This window comes from Furipterus horrens, unplaced genomic scaffold (assembly GCF_987537825.1).
Source record: "Furipterus horrens unplaced genomic scaffold, mFurHor1.1.pri manual_scaffold_11, whole genome shotgun sequence".
Classification (NCBI taxonomy): Eukaryota; Metazoa; Chordata; class Mammalia; order Chiroptera; family Furipteridae; genus Furipterus; species Furipterus horrens.
The window spans coordinates 97085283-97104223 of NW_028327181.1; the positions used below are offsets into that span (position 1 = coordinate 97085283).

The 18941-nt window shown below is 55.7% G+C and overlaps 1 protein-coding gene across 1 annotated transcript in view; it reads left to right on the top strand.

The window, feature by feature from the left end:
- The window catches only part of DNAH17 (dynein axonemal heavy chain 17), a 91938-nt gene that overhangs the window by 28385 nt on the left and 44612 nt on the right, over window positions 1-18941 (top strand). The window contains exons 21-38 of the mRNA XM_090291852.1: window positions 73-295; window positions 1786-1902; window positions 1996-2082; window positions 3303-3455; window positions 6836-7084; window positions 8225-8347; window positions 9402-9749; window positions 9850-9941; window positions 10322-10448; window positions 11154-11306; window positions 12554-12679; window positions 12793-12900; window positions 13863-13994; window positions 14148-14308; window positions 14803-14959; window positions 16101-16205; window positions 18149-18306; window positions 18739-18877. Of these exons, the coding sequence (XP_090147978.1) occupies window positions 73-295; window positions 1786-1902; window positions 1996-2082; window positions 3303-3455; window positions 6836-7084; window positions 8225-8347; window positions 9402-9749; window positions 9850-9941; window positions 10322-10448; window positions 11154-11306; window positions 12554-12679; window positions 12793-12900; window positions 13863-13994; window positions 14148-14308; window positions 14803-14959; window positions 16101-16205; window positions 18149-18306; window positions 18739-18877 (2758 nt within the window). The remainder of the gene's footprint in view (window positions 1-72; window positions 296-1785; window positions 1903-1995; window positions 2083-3302; window positions 3456-6835; window positions 7085-8224; window positions 8348-9401; window positions 9750-9849; window positions 9942-10321; window positions 10449-11153; window positions 11307-12553; window positions 12680-12792; window positions 12901-13862; window positions 13995-14147; window positions 14309-14802; window positions 14960-16100; window positions 16206-18148; window positions 18307-18738; window positions 18878-18941) is intronic.

Genomic DNA, 18941 nt, shown 5'->3' on the forward strand with positions numbered 1-18941 from the left:
TGAGACAGACCCCGCCCCTCGGCCCACCCCATGGAGGGAGTGCCTGTCAAAGGCTGTTCTCTGATGCCTTAGCCTCAGCGATCTGGAAGCCTTCATGAAAGTCGCCAAAACTGGCTTAACAAAGCCCCTCAAGGAAGGGGATTATGACGGTCTCGTGGAGATGATGGGGCACCTGATGAAGGTCAAGGAGAGGCAGGCGGCAACCGACAGCATGTTTGAGCCCCTGAGGCAAACCATCGAGCTGCTGAAGACGTATGGGGAGGAGATGCCAGAGGAGACGCACATGAAGTTGCAGGTGGGCAGCGCCAGGCGCGTCGTGTGTCCGCGGGTGGGGGGCCAGAAGCCTCGTGTGTCCCGGGGAGGGAGGAAGCCAGGAACCCTGGCGGTGGCTGGAGGGCAGGGCCGTTGTCGCTGTGGGAGGAGCCTCCCCTTCCAGGCATGGGTCCCCGTGGATGGCAGGGGGGGACAGTGAGGTGGCCTCTAAGGTAGACCAGATTTCCTCCGTTTGACGGCTGTTTCCCTGAACCCAAAATGCCTTCATACCCCACCCCTCCTCCTGAGTACCAGGTCACCCCTGGGTGCGAGGGATAGTGGACAGAGACCAGGGTCAGCAGAGGGGCCAAGAGAGGGCCCAACCCTCAACCCGAAGGGCAGTGGGGCAGCCGCCGGGGAATGCCCAGCCCAGGAGGCCCCAGGCCAGCTCCCGCCTCTGCAGGACGGGCGGCCCCACAGCGCTCCACAGCTGGCTGGCTCCGTCTCTAAGCAGCCGTCCTGGGATCGGAGCACAGAGAACACGAGTCCTGATGACCCTGCTCCAGAGTGTCAGTCCCCTCCCAGATCTGGCGGCCTCTCTGCCCTCGGGGCCTGGTTCTGTATCCAGTCCCTTAGACCTGCTCCCCTGCCCGCAGGCACCACCTCCAACGAGGGCCCAGGACCCCGCAGGCAGCCGAGGGGGAACCAGATTGTGGGGCAAAGGGGGAAGGGCCACCCGTGCTGAGGGCTAAACTGTGTGTGGCCGGTCCCCAGGGCTCCAGGGCCATGGGCCAGGTGGGGTGGGGGGAGCAGTGAGATAAGGTGGTGTGAGAGGTGCCCCTCTGCCCACAGAAGCCATTAGTTAGTCATAGAAGAAAGTGAAACCCCGTCCATTTGTGGGCAAAGAATTCGTGGGCTGGGGTTTTTCTGTGTCAGAATATTGTGTCTGTAAGTACAGTATTTGGCCAGATATGAAGAACCTGGAAAATACAAAGTTTATCTGATTGCTAAAGCCATTCCTGAAATGGCAAATTTGTGGAAATGGAGAACAGGGTAGTGTCTGCCCAGGGACAGGGTGTGATGGATGCAAATATAAAGATGACACAGGCGATTCCTTCACGGTGACAGCTCTGTGTGGGGACCGTGGCAGTGGCTACAGCAGTCTATACATGGGATAAAATTGCCTAGGACTACACACACACACACAGCATGCACCCACACACATGCGCACGCGGCACTTGCATGCACACATGTATGTGGTGCACATGCATGCACTGTGCTTACATGTGCATGCCATGCGCATGTCCACGTGTGCGCATGCGGATTCAGGTCGCCTGGGTAACAGAAACGCACCAGTGCTGTCTCCTGCTGTGGCCGTTGAACCACGGCCATGCGAACGCTGCTTCGGGAGGTGGGAGGTCGCACGGGACTCTGCGCCCTCTGCCCAGCTCCCCGGGGGGCTGTAATTACGTCACAATAGCGAGTTTGAGAAAGAACAGGAACAGGAGCCGTCCCGGCCTCTGCCTGCCGCAGGAGCTGCCGGAGCAGTGGACGAACGCCAAGAAGCTGGCCATGCAGGTGAAGCAGAACGTGGCGCCCCTCCAGGCCAACGAGGTCAACATCCTGCGGCGGAAGTGCCAGCAGTTCGAGGTCACACGGCCCCTCAGGGGACAGGGCCACGGGGGCAGGGGTCACAGCGTGCAGGGAGCAGGTGTGTGAGCTCTCCGTGTGGTTCTCCCGCAGATCAAGCAGCACGAGTTCAGGGAGAAGTTCAGGCAGGAAGCCCCGTTCAGCTTCCGTGACCCCGACCCCTACAAGGCCCTGAATAAGGTAACTGCTCCAGGCCGAGCTGAGTAGTGACTCCAGGCGCCCCGTCACTCTTGCGAGTCCAGAAACGGCCCCGTGACACGGGCCTCCGCTCCAGGCCCGCAGCTGACGCCCACGCGTCTGAATATCCTGCAAACCCACCCTGCTCCTCACGCCCGCTGCACCACCTCGGTCCTCAGCCCCGTCCACTCCGCTGTTTGCTGTCCCCGGGCTGAGCACCCACCCATCACCCCTGACGCCTTCCTGTCCCTGGCCCACCGCGTGCCGCCAGTGACCAGGCCTCAGCCTTGCCCTGCTCTGCTCCCGCGGTTCATTCATGGTCAGCATCTGCCATGCACATTCCACGGCCCCGGACCTGGTGCCCCTCAGGCTCGGGCCCCGTGGCTCCTCGGGGCCAGAGGGAAGCCCCCAGAGGCACCCCGGGCACTGCCACTGCCTCTGCTCCTCGCACCGCGGTGCCACGGGTGTGAGCACAAGGGAACTCCAAGACGTCCTCCAGGGTCACCCCATACCCCCCCTCCCCCAAGCCTCTGCTTGCTCGCCTGCTCAGCTTCGGCAGCCCACCATTTCTGAAGGCCAAGGTCCTCGCCCTTTGTTCATGGCCTAACCTCTGGTTCCCCAAGCCACACTGCAGACAGGCCCGTGCTCTGCTTGAGCCCCAGAGCACGTATGCACAGGGCCCAGGCTGCACGTGAGGCACTCCCAGGTGCACTCCATGCAGAGGTGTGCGCGCACCCACCTCTGTGCCCGCACCGACTCCACACCAAAGCGCCCACCGTGGCCCACGCTTGGTCATGGTCTTGAGATGACATTCTCCCCCCTCCTCTTTGCTTATTTAGATTTTTCTAATTTTCAAAGAAACCAAGCATCCCCTATATACATTTTAATAAGATTTTAAAAATTCATGTAGCATAAAAATGGTGGGGATTCTAGGAAATCAGAAAGAAATTGGGCGTTCACGCAACGCCCATGAGACGTCAGTCCTCAGGCCTGGACTCAGAGATCAGCCACCTCTCCGTCAAGTCAGAAGCAGGGGGGCTTGGAAGGCGGGAAGCGGAGGGTGCTGCCCCCTCACACCCGGCCGGGCCGTTGGCTGTTTTCCTGTGTAATGGGGTGGGGGGGGGGGAGCGAGCCCGCGGCTCTGAGGACACAGCAGAGGGAAGGGCGGGCACCCCCGACGGAGCGCGGGCAGCCCTGTTCACCCCCTTCCTCACCCGGCCCAGCAACAAAAGAGCATCGTGGCCATGGAGGGGGTCATGGAGGCGCTGTGCAAGTCGGGGAGCCTGTTCGAAGTCGCTGTCCCAGATTACAAGCAGCTCAAGGCTTGTCACAGGGAGGTCCGCCTGCTGAAGGAGCTCTGGGACATGATCGTCATGGTGAGCCGGACCGAGAGCCCCAGGACGCGGGCGGGCGGGCCCCTGCTGGGAGTGCCCAAGTGCAGGGACCTCGCTGCAGGAACTGCAACCCCAGGTTTCCTGGTCTTTGATGGAGGTACCTGAAGGACCCAAGATGGGTCTCACATTCCACTGCCTCTCTCTTTCCTCCCTCCTTCCTCCTCCTCCTCCTCCTCTCATCCTCTCTCACAGCTCATCTCCTTTAAAATGTTTTAAAATAAGGAATGCCACCCGATCTGTTGGAAAGAAAGACCCTTGTGGTTTTCATCGGCGTTTGCTGCTGACAGGTGGCTGGGAGCCTGTCTTCATGGGCTTATGCGACACCCATATATCCTCTTCTGTGAACTGCACACGCCTTTGCCTGTTCTTGAACTGGATTTTTTTTTTTTTTTTTTTTTGCTCTTGAGGGTTTTTCTGTTTGTTTTTTATATTTGTTTTTAGAGAGAGGGGAAAGGAGAAAGAGAGGGAGAGAAACATCAGTGTGTGGTTGCCTCTCACGGGCCCCCAACTGGTGACCTGACGTGCAACCTAGTCATGTGCCCTGACTGGGAATCGAACCAGCAACACTTGGTTCGCAGGCCAACGCTCAATCCACTGAGCCACAGCAGCCAGGGTTGCTCTTGAGTTTTGATGTTTCTTTATATAGTCTAGGAGCTAGTCTTCAGTCAGATCTGTGATTTGCAAATAGCTCCTCCTCGTCTGGAGCTGGCTGTTCCTCCCCTCAACAGGGTCTTTGGACGAGCACAAGTTTTTAGTGTGAGTGACAGCCAGTTTATCAGGTGTTTTTTTTTAAATGGATTATGTCTTGCGTGTGAAATCAAAGAACACTTTGCCTAGATTCTGAAGATTTCTTCCATGCTTTTTTCTTACAATTTTTACTGTTTCACATTTTACATTTAAATCGGTGATCCATTTTGAGTTCATCTTTGTACAAGGAGTGAGGTTTAGGTCAAGGTTAATTTTTCTGCCTGGGGAGCTCTGACCGACCCAGCACCGTTTGTTGGGAAGGCTGTCCTTCCTCCGCAGAACTACTGGCACAGCAGTATCAGAAATCAGCCGCGCCTGTTTGTGGGGGGCTGTGCACAACGTCCCTGTCCTTGGGCGCTGACCATACCCGTCGCTCCACCGTGCTGTGCAGTCTTGTTGCTGGGCTCTCTGCAAAGCCTTCATAGCGGGTGGAGCAAGTGAGTCCTGCCATCGATTCTTCTGTCGCAAGGCTGCTTTGCTCTTTTCAGGACTTGTACTTCTCCATACAGATTTTAGAATAAGCTTGTTACACCTACAAAAAAAGCTTTGTTGGGATTTCTGCAGGACTTGCATTAACTCTGTAGCTTATTCTGGGGAAAACTGATATCTTTACTATATTGGGCCTTCCAATCCATGAACATCGTATGTCTCTCCATTTCTCTGTGTCTGCTTCGATTCCTTTTGATTAGTAATTTCAACACACAGCTCCTATACATGTTTTGTTAGATTTAGATCTAAACATTGCTCTTTTTTCTTGCTTGATGTGATTGTGGGTGGTATTGTGCTTTCAATTTCGGTTTTCACATGTTTGTTTTGCTATGGACAAATATGATGGAATTTTTCATGTTGGTTTTGTATCTTGTAACCTTGCTGAATTCACTTAGTAGTTTTAGGAGTATTTTCTTAATAGATTCCTTAGGGGTTTTCTACATAGATAGTAATGCCACCTCCTTCCTTTCCAACTGTATGTCTTTTATTTCTTTTTCTTGCCTTATTACAGTAGCCAGAACCTCAATGCTGTGTTGAATAGGTGTAATGAGAGCAGACATCCTTGCATTGTTCTCAGTCTTAGAGAAAGTATTTCACCACTGGGTAAGATTACTAGCTGTAACTTGAGGAAGTTCTCTCTTCCTATTTTTTGAAAGTTTTTATCATGAATTGGTGTTGGATTTTGTCAAATGTTTTTCTGTGCCAGCTGATGTGATTGTATGATTTTTCTTCCTTCGTCTGCTAATATGGTGGATTGTACTAATTGATTTTCAACTGTCTGAATATATCCCATTTGATCACGGCTTATAATACTTTTTATGTATTGCTAAATTCAGTTTGCTAATTGTCTGTTGTGAATTTTGTATCTGAGTCCATGAGAGGTTTGGTCTGTAGTTTTCTTGTGCTATCTTTTGTTTTGGTACCAGGGTAATACTAGATTCATGAAATGAATTGACAAATGTTCTCTTCTTTTATCTTCTTGAAGAGATCGTGTAAACTTGGTCTTAATTCTTCTTCAAATGCTTGATAAATTTTCAGGAAAATGACCTGGGCCTGGAGATTTTTTCTTTAGGGCGGTTTTTAGTTATAAATTCAATTTATTTAGCCCATTCCAGTTGCCTATTCCAGTTTTGTGAAAAGTTTGGTGGTGAATTGGATAACAGGTGGTTTTCTTCTCAACTGTTTGATTTACAAGCATAAAGTTGTCATGGTTTTTCCTTGTTACCCTTTTCAGTGGTGTCTCCTGACATTGGAGATTCACGCTTTCCCTCTGGTCATCTTTGTCAGCGGTATCAAAGGTTCTAAATTACAAATTTCATTGACTTTTCAAAGAACCAGCTTCGTATTTAATACTTTTTCTCTATTGTTTTACTAATTTCATTTTCACTGGTGTCTGGTCTTATCTTCATTATTTCTTTCCTTCTGTTTGCTTTGGGTTTATTCTGCTCTGCTTTTAGTTTCTTGATTTGATTTTTACTGATTTGAGACTTTTCATCTTTTCCAATGTAAACGCTCAGCACTGTAAAATTTACGTCTCTGCTCTAGCTGTGTCCTATATATTTTGACATTTCCTTCAGTTCTATGAGGTTTCCTTGTGAGCCTTGGATTATTTAGAAGTGTTTTTTTAATTTCTGAACGTTTGAGGATTTTCCTGTTGCCTTTCTACTACTGATTCCTAGTTTGATTCCATATGGTCGGAGAGCACACTCTATTACTTCAACTATTTTTAATTTATTCAGGCTTATTTTATGGCTTGGGATGTGGTTTATCTTGGTGAATGTTCCATAGGCACTTGAGGGAAAAAAACGCATATTCTGCTTTTGTTGGGTAGAATGTTCTATGTATATCAGTTAGATCCTGTGGTTGATTGTGTCGTTCAGGCCTTTTATGTCCTGACTTTCTGCCAAAACATATTTTAACTGCTAACTTTCAAGCTATATCTTTAAAAGTTTGACTTTTTTATCTTTTAAATTGTATCTTTATAATGGACTTGTTTTTCCCCTGTGTTCACCCACTTTATCAAACTCTGTTATTAGTTCTAACTAGTCCCCACTGGCCTGGCCCCCCAAGAGCAATGGAAACGGGTGTCAGCAGCCCAGGTGCCATCAGAGTGGCTTCCCCCACAGGTCAACACCAGCATTGACGACTGGAAGACCACCAAATGGAAGAACATCAACGTGGAGCAGATGGACATCGACTGTAAGAAGTTTGCCAAGGACGTGAGGTCTCTCGACAAGGAGATGAAGACCTGGGATGCCTTCGTGGGGCTAGACAACACCGTGAAGAACATGATCACCTCCCTGCGCGCCGTGAGCGAGCTGCAGAACCCCGCCATCCGCAGCCGCCATTGGCAACAGCTGATGCAGGCCACCCAGGTACCGCCAGCCTCGCATGGATGGGGCCGCCCCACTGCTGGCCTGGGTGCCCCAGAGGCCTATGGGGACGAGGCGGCTTCATGCACACGTGGGTTCTGGGCTCAGAGCGGCCCTCGCTGCATTGAATGTTCTGAGCTTGCCATCTTAAGATTCTTAGTTCTTCAACAAAGGGCCACGCCACTTTTCTTTTGACCTGGGCCTGCCAAACATGTAGCCAATTCTGGTTGCCAGTTGAATGTCCACAGCACAGCGCTCAGGAAGTTTGGGGGGGGGGCGGTGAAGAGCTCCCAGGTCCTCCATGCACCCCAGGAGCACAGTCCTAGTGCCCAAATCTTCCCAGGGATATCCCCTAGCAGGGGGTTCTGGCCTAGACCCCCACAGAAGGCAAGTGGGAACGCTCCCCCTGCTGCCAGCAAACATTGCGCAAAGCTGTGTTCAACAGCCCCCGGAAGAGTCCCCACGTAGATGCCGGGGACACAAGGAGAGAAAACGTGGCCCTGTTCTCACGGGAGCAGGGATCAACTGCACAGCACACAGTCATGCTGGGGTGCCGTGTGGGATGGATGTGCCGTGTGGGATGGATGTTCCGTGCTGATTCTGGAGGACGCAGCCAGCGGCGGGGGCGGGGGGGTGGGAGGGGCAGAAGCGGCTTCGGAGCATGCGCAGTGTGGCCTGGGCCTTGTGGGGGAGACCAAGACAAGCAGAAGTGTGCCCGGTGCTCAGCTGCATGCAGGTGCTGGGGAGAGACCCCCGCGCCCCACCTCTGCCTTGCAGTCACATGCCCTCCCGCTCCATTTCAAACCCCTCTCCGTTCTCTTGTAAGAGCAGCTGCCCTTGGCCTCAGGCCCCACACAGTTAATCAGGATGATTTCATTCCATGATCCTTAACATCTGCAAAGACCTCATTTCCGCCTAAGGCTGCATTCTGAGGTCCGGGCAGGCAGGGGGACGCGAACGTTGGGGGGCCCCATTCAGTCCGCGGCAGGTGGGTTCCGCAATGACGCGGTCCAATGGAGAGGAAAGGCGGGGCTGGGGAGCGCCTGGGCGGCTCACTGCCCTGCCTCTCCGTGAGGGACAACGACGTCCTCACCGGAGTACAGGTGACGTTGTGTGGGCCCTGTCTGTTTCTCCTGCGCCAAGGTGAAGTTTCAGATGTCAGAGGACACGACTCTGGCAGACCTACTGCAGCTGAACCTGCACAAGTACGAGGACGAGGTCCGCAACATCGTGGACAAGGCCGTCAAGGAGTTCGGGATGGAGAAGGTACCCTTTGCTCGCGGTGACAATGTATCTTGTCTGTGTGACGCTGAAGCTGAAGCGCCACCCGCCATGAGTCTCTCACTTCACGCGGAACCAGAGCCCACTTAATACGAAAGAAAAGTTTCCTGGGCCTCTTCTTACGCAACCTATTACAGAAATCTTGTAACATATCACCAGACTTTAATCACCGAAAAAGAAACCCAGTTCCTGCTCCCGCCCCGCCTCCCGGCACCAACGGCCTGCACATTGCAAAGCGCCTGAGCTCCCTCCTTCCCTGCAGGCCTTCAGCCTGTGCCCTGCCCACCTCTCCCTTTGACCTGGGGGGCTGACCCTCAATCAGTACCTGGATTGTTACTGAGTCACTGGTCACGGGAACACCTGGAGGGTCCCTTTGCAATCCAGACCTCTCTGCACCTAACTGTTGCAGGAGTTTGAATTGTCACATTTTGGCTTTTTAAAAAACAGCTGCATTTAGCTATAACTCACATACCATCCCATGCCATTCTCCCATGTAAAGTGTACGATGCAATGGCTTTTAGCGTATTCACAGATCTGCAAAACCATCATATATTACAATTAGTCAATTTTAGAGCATTTCACGGCCTCATAAAAGAAACTTGTGCCCATTAGCTCTCGCCTCCCCCCCACCCCTCATCTTCTCACATACACCCCTGCCCCAGCTCTGAGCAACCACTAACCCACTTTCTGTCTCTGTAGCTTTGTCTGTTCGGGGCATTTCACACCATATGTGGCCTTTGTGTTGGGCTTCTTTCACTGAGCATAACATTGTGGAGGTCCATCCACATTGTAGCAGGTGTCAGAACTTCATTCCTTTTCATGGCTGTATAATATTCCATTGTGTGGATGAACCACGTGGTGTTCCTCCATCATCTGCTGGTGGACATTTTGGTAGTTTCCACCTTTTGACTGTTGGGAGTAATGTTGATGAACACTTTGGCTTTCTTAAAGAGGGGCTCTTTCCAAGTTCTAGGAAACTCTGGGTCCTTCTCGGCACCTCACGCCAGAGCTCACCGGCCTGACTTCTGTTCCTCTGAAGGTGCTGAAGGCACTGGACAGCACCTGGTCCACCATGGAGTTCGAGCACGAGCCACACCCACGGACGGGCACCATGATGCTCAAGTCGGACGAGGTGCTGGTGGAGACGCTGGAGGACAACCAGGTGCAGCTGCAGAACCTGATGACGTCGAAGTACCTGTCCCACTTCCTGAAGGAGGTGACGAGCTGGCAGCAGAAGCTGTCCACCGCAGACTCGGTCATCTCCATCTGGTTTGAGGTCCAGAGAACCTGGAGCCACCTGGAGAGCATCTTCGTTGGTTCCGAGGACATCCGCGCCCAGCTGCCGGAGGACTCTAAGCGCTTTGACAACATTGACGAGGAATTCAAGGTCAGCACTGCCGTCTTGCTCCTGCCTGGGCATTTGCAGAAATGGCTGCGCTGGAGAAATAAGGGCTTCTGATACCTCAGCGGTCCCCTTCTGTCCCCAGGCCTTGATGGAAGAAGCGGTGAAAACGCCCAATGTGGTGGAAGCCACCAACAAGCCCGGTCTCTACAACAAACTTGAGGATCTGAAGAAGAGGTGGGTCCCCTCACCTGTCTAGACCAGGGACATCCTAGTGTAGGACCCCGGTGCTGGCCCAGGACAAGGTAAAAACACCCCAGGTCACGGGCTTCCACACCCTTTCCCGGGGAGGGGTGCTCCCGGCCACATCCTGCTGTGCTGGCCGCGAGGGAGGATGCAACCCCTGTGCAGGTTAGACTGCGCTCCCTCCGGCCTAGGGCCGCCGCCCACAAGGTCAGGGGCTGACAGAGAAGAGGCACGGCGGGCTGGGAGGTTTGAATCAAACCTGGGCTGTGCGCAGCAGGCTGGGCATCTCCAGCTGCCAGTCTACATGCCAGGGTGGCCTGGGAGAGACCCCTGTGCACCGTGGGCCTCACCAGCCTCAACCCCCACCCCAGGCTGGCCATGTGCGAGAAGGCTTTGGCTGAATACTTAGAGACAAAGAGACTGGCTTTTCCAAGGTTCTACTTTGTGTCCTCGGCTGACCTCCTGGACATCCTCTCCAACGGAAATGACCCCGTGGAGGTAGGCGGCCCGCCATTCTAGGTGGACCCATGCTCACCACGTCTCGGTAGCCCTGGGACTGGGGAGGAGGGTCCCCGATGGCCCCAGATCACCTCCATGAGGTTGTCCACACCAAACCACCCGGGGCCCAGCCGTGACAGGACCGTGGGACTCACCGCAGACCCCACCATTCACCCCTGAGCTTCATTTTCCTCACCGGCAAAGTGGGTTTGATGCTGGGGGCTGAGTGGGGGAGAGACACAGCCCGGCTCCAGGCCAGGAAGAAGAGGTTCCTTGAGGCTCTTCAGAAGGAGGGAAGGGTTAACTAAGCAGGTGAAGAGAAAGCGACAACACTCTATTCTAGTGACATGGCGGGATGCACCAGACGGGACACACAAGGGGGGCCCGGAATTTAAGATCTGAGCGCGTGACTTAGGGAAACGGGCCCAGTGGCTGGGTCAGAACTCCCAAAGGAGAACAAATGTTCGGGAACAGACACTTGTCCCTGAAGCCAGGGTCCCCGGGCTGCCTGCTGTGCCCTGCCTGGGAGCAGCTTCCACTGTCCCTTTGGTTGGCTAAGCATGTTACTTACCGTCGACCAGAGAAGGGGAAGTATATCCCCCCCAAAGAAAGGTGCTTCAAACTGCCAAGGAGTGCGGGCTGTGTGTACCCCTAGGAGCCCCTTGGTCGCCCAGTTCCGGTGTCACCCTCCCTCCCCCGACCCAGGTGAGCCGCCACCTGTCCAAGCTCTTCGACAGCCTGTGCAAACTGAAGTTCCAGCTTGACGCCAGCGGGAAACCGCTCAAGTTCGGCCTGGGCATGTACAGCAAGGAGGACGAGTACGTGGATTTTGATCACGAGTGCGACCTGTCGGGGCAGGTGAGTGCGTGCGCAGATGGCAGGGAGAAGGGAGGGAGACCCCACCCCCGGGATGACAGGGCAGCGGGTGGGAGAGCCACATGCCCTCAGACGTGTGTCAACACCAGTCCGTGACTGTCCCTCTCTCCTCTTCCCTCTGCCTTTATGGAATGAGCGCTTAAAGCACTCATTTCTAGTATCCCCAGCACAGCCGCGCCCACACAGTGCAAGGTGTATCTTAAAATAAAGAGAAAAAGAAGGAGGGGAGGGGAGAAATGAGTTTAATGGAAGGCACTGACATTTTCTATGGCTTTGAAAGGGGTCCCACCCAGCTGACGCAGGTTCTAACGCCTGCTCCGAAAGAACCATTGGCCTCATCACTTTGAGAGGCTGCAGAGGTCCCCTTACCTTGGGTACCCCATGCCCCTTCCCAGCTTTCCCAGCAAGTGCCCCCCCCCCACACACACACAGAAGGCTGACTCCTACGGACAGCAAGCGTCCTGGCTGGCCCTCCCCCCACATCTCATTGCCCAAGTATTGATCAAGCAACTAAACTGATTTCGACATTAGCCTAAGCAAAAGGTAATTCAGAGGTAAGTCGCCTGGAGGAAGAAACTCACGCAAGAGCTCAGTAGCGTGGACTCAGAGTGCTGGCTGCTCTGCTGTGCACGGACGGGTGGCAGACCGTGGCCAGATCTGCCCGTCACCGCTTGTTCAGACTTGCTCCTTAGAGTGACCAAGAGCCCCCCGCAAGGGCTGCCTGCGCTGGGTTGTAGTGATGACCCCTCACCCCAGTAGCGCTTAGTTCAGGGTTCGTATCTGAAATACAAACAAGGCTTGTTGGCAGGTTTGTCCCGAGTGATGGTCTTGGCCCCCGAGACGATGCACGTGAGGAGCAGGTTTGGGCTCCATCGGTCAGAACCCACGAGGGTCACAGGGGCAGCAGGATGGGGGGGCACAGATGCCGCATGTCAAAGTCTCAGCAGTGCCTCCGGGGCTCAGACGTAGCCTGTCTTCTCTTCTAGACTTGTCCCTGGTTCCCCTCCGTCCTCTGCCTGGAAACACTGCGGACACACGAATGCCCCGCACCGCAGGGCTTCCCCACCCCACTTTTCCTGGTGGTCATTTTCACTGCTCCAGAAAAACCTTAACATTTTCACCCCTCGGATGGCGGTTGTGACAAATAGTCAATTTTTTAAATAATAAAGCAAGTCGTTGGGATTAGATGCACTCACAGCCTCTCCGGGCGGTGTGGCTCCTGTCCGCAGGTGGAAGTCTGGCTGAACCGAGTGCTGGACCGCATGTGCGCCACGCTGCGCCACGAGATCCCAGAAGCCGTGGTGACGTACGAGGAGAAGCCCAGGGAGCAGTGGATCTTTGACTACCCTGCCCAGGTGTGCAAGGGTGGGGGGATGGGTGGGGGTGTGTGTGGGAGGGACACGGGTCTGAGCCGGGAAGCGGGGTGAGTCACACGGCTCACTGCGGGCCGTGCGCCGTCTGCCTGCAGGTGGCGCTCACGTGCACCCAGATCTGGTGGACCACGGAGGTGGGCATGGCGTTCGCGCGGCTGGAGGAGGGGTACGAGAACGCCATCAAAGACTACAACAAAAAGCAGGTGTGTGGGATGGACCCGGCAGGGGAACAGCCCCGCGCACAGAGACGGGGCGTCCCGGAGGAGCCGAGTCCTATATCATCAGCCCCAGTGGTTTAACAAAGACATGACTTTAATTTCTTGTCTGGAAATTATCAGATGCTACCTTGAGTCTATTTTTAAAGATTCCTGATTAGGAATTGAATTAATTTTTTAACAGGGTTATTTTATTTTATTTTATTTGTCTGTTTTTAGAGAGAGGGGAAAGGAGAAAGAGAGGGAGAGAAACATCACTGTGTGGTTGCCTCTCACTCGTGCCCCCAACTGGGGACCTGACGTGCAACCTAGTCATGTGCCCTGACTGGGAATCGAACCAGTGACACTTGGCTCGCAGACCGACGCTCAACCCACTGAGCCACAGCAGCCGGGGCTTCTGATGAGGAATTTAAAAACTAAAGATAATCTTTAAAAAGAAGGAGGAAAAGCTACCCATAACCCATCCCCAGATATAACTGCTGTCAAAGTATTATTACCTAATTATTATTCTAATACTATTGTTATTATTCTAATGATATTATTTTAACATTATTATTACACACTATATAAATACTGTATATTAAACCTGTAATATTGTTACTGTAATCTTTTGTGTTCATATAACTGACTAATATGTAAAAATATGGACATCCAATGGCTTATTTTTTATGATATTTTTGTTGTTTGTTTTCCAATGCTTTAAAATCCACTGTTTTCACTTAATACCCACACCTTCCACAGCACCGGATTTTTTTCCACTCTCGTTTTTAGTGGCTCCATGGTATCCGTCAGGGGCTGCTCCACAGCTGCCCCACCCTGGGCTAGGGACTACTGAGGCTTTTTTCTTCATTTTATCATTGAGAACAGGAGCATGGTAGTCTTCCCTACTGGGGACCCGTACAGCCTGGGGACCACCCAGTGTCCCATCGAAGGGGCCTTTGCTCTTGCAGATCAGTCAGCTGAACGCGCTCATCACGCTGCTCATCGGGAACCTGAACGCTGGCGACAGGATGAAGATCATGACCATCTGCACCATCGACGTGCACGCGCGAGATGTGGTGGCCAAGATGATCACGGCCAAGGCACGGGCACTGGGAAGGGCCCGGGACCCGGGCCTGCCCCACACCGAGACTCACCCTTGCACTGGAGCAGGAATGGAGGGCGGGAGCGTCCCCGGGGCTCCTTTGCTCGGGTACAGGCCTGGTGACAAGCTGGCCCTCCGGGTGGCCCTGCAGGTGGAGAGCTCCCAGGCCTTCACCTGGCAGTCCCAGCTCCGGCACCGCTGGGACGACGAGAAGAGGCACTGCTTTGCCAACATCTGCGACGCCCAGATCCAGTACTCGTACGAGTACCTGGGCAACACGCCGAGGCTGGTCATCACCCCGCTGACCGACAGGTGAGGGCGCCTGGCCGCCTGCATCAGGGGGCCCCATGCCTGACCCTGAGCCACTCGGGAAAGGAAATCACAGGTTCTCTATGGGCTCTTTCCCACGGTTCTTCGCATGTCAGACCCAAATGTCCTACGGAGGCTGGCAGAACCGGCATTTGGGTCAGGGGCACTGCAGTCAGAGCTGCCTGCCAGGTGGCCGGCCTCAGGTGCCGAGTTCTAATTCCTTCCTCGGGTACTAGCTGAGTGACCTCAGAGGAATTGCTTAACCTCTCTGAGGGCAGCAAAGCAGGGATGCTATTGTACGAATCCCCCTGAGCGAAGCTTGCTCAGAGCAAACCCTCAGGGAATGTGGTGTGACTGGCTTGGTGCTTGCTCCTCAGTCACATCTCAAGCCCTTCTCCGCCTGCGGGCTGAGCAGGTGTCACTGAAGCCACAACGAAAGAAAGCAGACTGAACCTCAGCGGGGTCCAGTCTTAGGGGTTCACGGGGGTCCCTTGCAGGTGCTACATAACCTTGACCCAGTCCCTCCACCTAATCATGGGTGGAGCCCCCGCTGGCCCCGCTGGGACCGGGAAGACAGAGACGACGAAGGACCTGGGCCGGGCCCTGGGCACCATGGTGTACGTCTTCAACTGCTCCGAGCAGATGGACTACAAGGTACGCACCTCAGCTGGAGGGGGCACCTGCGGTCCCCAAGGGGGACGGAAGAGGGCCCCCTTCCCCAGGAGCCCGCGGCTTCCACACCCCAGGTGAGCTCTAGGTGTCTGCAGGCTGCCAGCTGATCCCAGTTCGCTGATGGCCTCCACCCCATGGACGGGCCAGCAGCTGCGGTCCTGCTGGGGGCCTTGGCCCTCCTGGGAGGCTGGGGCCTCTTGAGCTGAGGAACCTGTCTGGGAGAGGCTCCCAGGGTTGACAAACCAGCCCTAAAGTCCTGCCCTGCCCGTGGAGGTAACTGCTCCGCACCCCCTGAGTTCCAAGCTTGCCCAGGCAACCAGACAGGGGCAGCTCCTCCGCGGCAGTTCAGAGAAGGGCTGCCAGGGGGAAATGTTCGGGGGAGCGTGGGAGGGGAGCAGGAGATGGGCCAGGTCCCCGCGGTCACCCGAAACTGCATGGCAGCCTTAATTCTGAAAGGACCCTGGGAGACAGGATACCCTCGAGGCCCAGGCCAAAAAGCCTCGGGTAGGAGGGGTGAGGGTGGGTGCTGAGGTGGGGAGCCTGGGCCTGCAGGGGGCCTGCCCCCCGACCCGTGCCTGAGCCCCACAGTCACGGGCACCCATCCTGTGGTTGAGGATGCCGCCGCTACTGACTAGCCGTGGTTCACACCAGCCTCCTGGGTTTTAAAAAGTGAAACCTGAAGCTGGCTCCCCAGACGGAATGAAATCTTCACCTGAAATGCGCACCTACACCTGGAATCATCCCAATCGCTCAGCGGGGGAGGGAGTGCGCCCCGCCCCCAGTACCCACGGAGCCTCTTCTCCGTTGCCAGGCTGCATTTGAAGTGAATGCGCGCATCTGAGCCATCCAGTTAGGGGACCCCGGCGCAGCCCCCACCCCAGGAGGGCCTGGGTGCCGAGGGGCTCACTGGGGAGAAGGGGCTCTTTTTGCCACTCAGCCCCACACAGTATTCACCCCTTCCAGGGAGTGGGCCATCCTGCCTGCGGGCCTCCTGGGGCCCCAACGCTTCTGAGCCTGACCTTCGGTCCCCTGGTCCCCCAGGTGCAGCTGGAGGGGCAGGCGGGACTCCCGGCCAGGCTCAGGCCAGCTCACAGCGTCTCTTCCTCTCCCTCCTCCTTTCCAGTCCTGCGGCAACATCTACAAGGGCCTGGCCCAGACCGGAGCCTGGGGCTGCTTCGATGAGTTTAACCGCATCTCCGTGGAGGTCTTGTCTGTGATTGCTGTGCAGGTGGGGCTGCCGGGGTCTCTGGGTCGGGTACGGGGACTCGTGGCTTTGCCTGCTCGGGGCAGGCGAGTTTCCCTGCCATCCGCTTCTTCAGCCTGACCGCGGGGCGCTGGGATGGGCGAGACCCCAGCCCTGTCCTCCAGGGGCCCGTGCTCCGGTTGGACAGACAGGAGTGAGGACAGTAAGAATCCGCTGTGGCAGCCTACACGTGACTGCACAGAGGCCAGGGCATAATTAACTTTGCTCGGGGACCAGGACAGAGGGTTTTGCTGTAGACAGCAGCGGGGCTGGGTGTGGAAGGGGGTGTAGGAGTGTCCGTTAGACCAGGGTGCTGGGGGAGAACAGGAGGACAAGGGAGAAAAGAAGGAAAGGAGGAAATGCGCCCTGGTGCTTGGGGAACGCTTGGGCAAGAGCGCGGGACGTGAAGTGGGGAGGCTGGGAGGGGGTGGCGCAGGGCCTTCAGATGGGGACAGCATCACCTGCCTGTGTGCACCGCGCCGCAGTCCCGCCTGCATGTTTGGAGGAGTGTACCTGCATTTTGGACAAATGCCACAGGCCATCCTGAGAACCGCTGGGCTCTCCCAGGGAAGCTGAGGCCAACCTGCAGGTCCGGAATCAATGCTGATGCTCCCGAAGGCTCTGGGAGCCAGGATGCTGTCGGTGATGGGACCCTCCCCACCCCCACAATAGATGGATGAGTGGGTACGAGCTCACTGGAGCCAGACCTTGTGGGCAGGCCGGACAGCCCCTCGGTCCCCCGGGCAGTGGGAGGAGCCGAGGGGGCCTGGATGCTCGGGACCCACAGCCTGGGGGTAATGCCTGGCTCAGATTGACTGGTTTTACTCCCCAGTTCTGTGCTCGCCAATGACTTAAACTCTCCACGCCTCCACTTTCTGGTCTGTAAAATGGGTTCGATGACACAGGTTTGCTGGTGAGATAAGCAGTGAATGTGGGGAGCTGGCCATTATTGTCCCTGAGCGCTGGGGTGGGAGGCCAGTAAGCCAAAGGGAGAATGGGGCAGTCAGTTCTGCAGGACCCGCCAGTCATTCTGGCCACTGCCTTGGGGACCCCCCCCAACCCCAGTGCAGTAGCGGAGTTACTGGTCCCCCCAAAGTCAGGCACCAGCGTCCTTATGTAGAGCCTTCTCAGGCACTAATATTTGTTGCCTGGAATGAAGGAGCAAGATCTGAAACAGAAGGTAAAGAGATGCCTCCTGCAGAGGTGACGCCACGAGGAATTCTAAGGGGTCCCGCCCCTAGTGCTCAGTCCCCCGCCCTGGCCCGAGTGGAGAGTCCCCGAGACTTTGGTGGTCAGGCCTTTAAAGCTGTTAGCTGTGGATGTGGGGCGCCCTCGCGTGGTGGCTGGAAGGTTTGCAGCTGCCTCCTCGAGCACTGGGATCCCTGATGTGCAGGTGGCTGTCGTCTGTCACCGCCAGGGCGGGAACGGGACTCATAAGAGAGCCGGAATTGGTACAGCACGAGGCAAAGACAAGGGACAGAGCCTGGTGGGGTATTGAGACATCTTGCTGGTGACAAAGGCCCATCTCAGGTGGCATACGCACGATCCCCTTAGCGGCGTTCGTGAAATGACAGAATTACTGATGTGGATTGTGCAGGTCAAGGAGAGGCTGGGTGGGAGGGAGGAGGGTGTGGCTGTAGAGGTGACATGAGGGTCCTCTCAGTGACAAAGCGTCCATGTGCTGACTGTCCACGTCCGTGTCCAGGTGATGATGCTGTAGCACAGTGTGGGGTCGCTGGGTGGGGGCCCGTGGGACCTCAGCACCCTGTCTTACACCTGCATGTGAATCTCCGATTGTCTCGAAATTTAAAGTTTAATGTACACAGAGACCAGGAGGAGAAGGGGCCTCTGCAAATGCATAATCACATGCTTCAACGCCGGGGAGCTGGTCGTTCCCACGTGGACATGTCTGTGTGTCAACGGTTTAGGTCAAGTGCGTCCAGGATGCCATTCGGGCCAAGAAAAAAACGTTCAATTTCCTGGGGGAGATGATACACCTCATCCCCACCGTCGGCATCTTCATCACTATGAACCCTGGGTACGCGGGCCGCACGGAGCTGCCCGAGAACTTGAAGGCCTTGTTCAGGTGCGTGGTGGGAGGGGGAGCCGTGCCAGGCGAGGGGCAGAGGCAGGCGGAGCCTGGAGGGAGAAGACGGGTGCCGACGGGGCCCCCGTGTCAGACAGGACCTGGCAGGCCAGGGCCCCCTGAAGAGTAGACAGTGTCTCCTGCTCTGTCTTCCTGGGGCCATGGGTCCCCACTGAGGTGATAGGAAGCAGGGTTCAGGGTGACTCAGAGGAGGGTGGAGGAGAGCAAATGTTGGGCCTGAAGACACCCGGTGGGGAGGGCGAAGGAAGACCAGGAGGCGGAGGAAAAGGAGGGGCGGGGGCTGGGAGCCTCTAGCCCAGTGAAGCTGTGGTCCCCTGTCCCCTGCACTGGTGAGGTGTGCACTCGGCTGGGGAGGGACCAGTAGGGCCGGGGCGGAAGAGGAGCCAAGGCTGACCCCGCTGACCTCCCCAGGCCCTGCGCCATGGTTGTGCCTGACTTTGAACTGATATGCGAGATCATGCTGGTGGCCGAGGGCTTCCTGGAGGCTCGCCTCCTGGCCAGGAAGTTCATCACGCTCTACACCTTGTGCAAAGAGCTGCTCTCCAAGCAGGTGCGTAGTGACGCTGTCCTGGGCCCACCGAGCCAGGGTGCGCGAGGGGTGAGAAGGGCCCAGG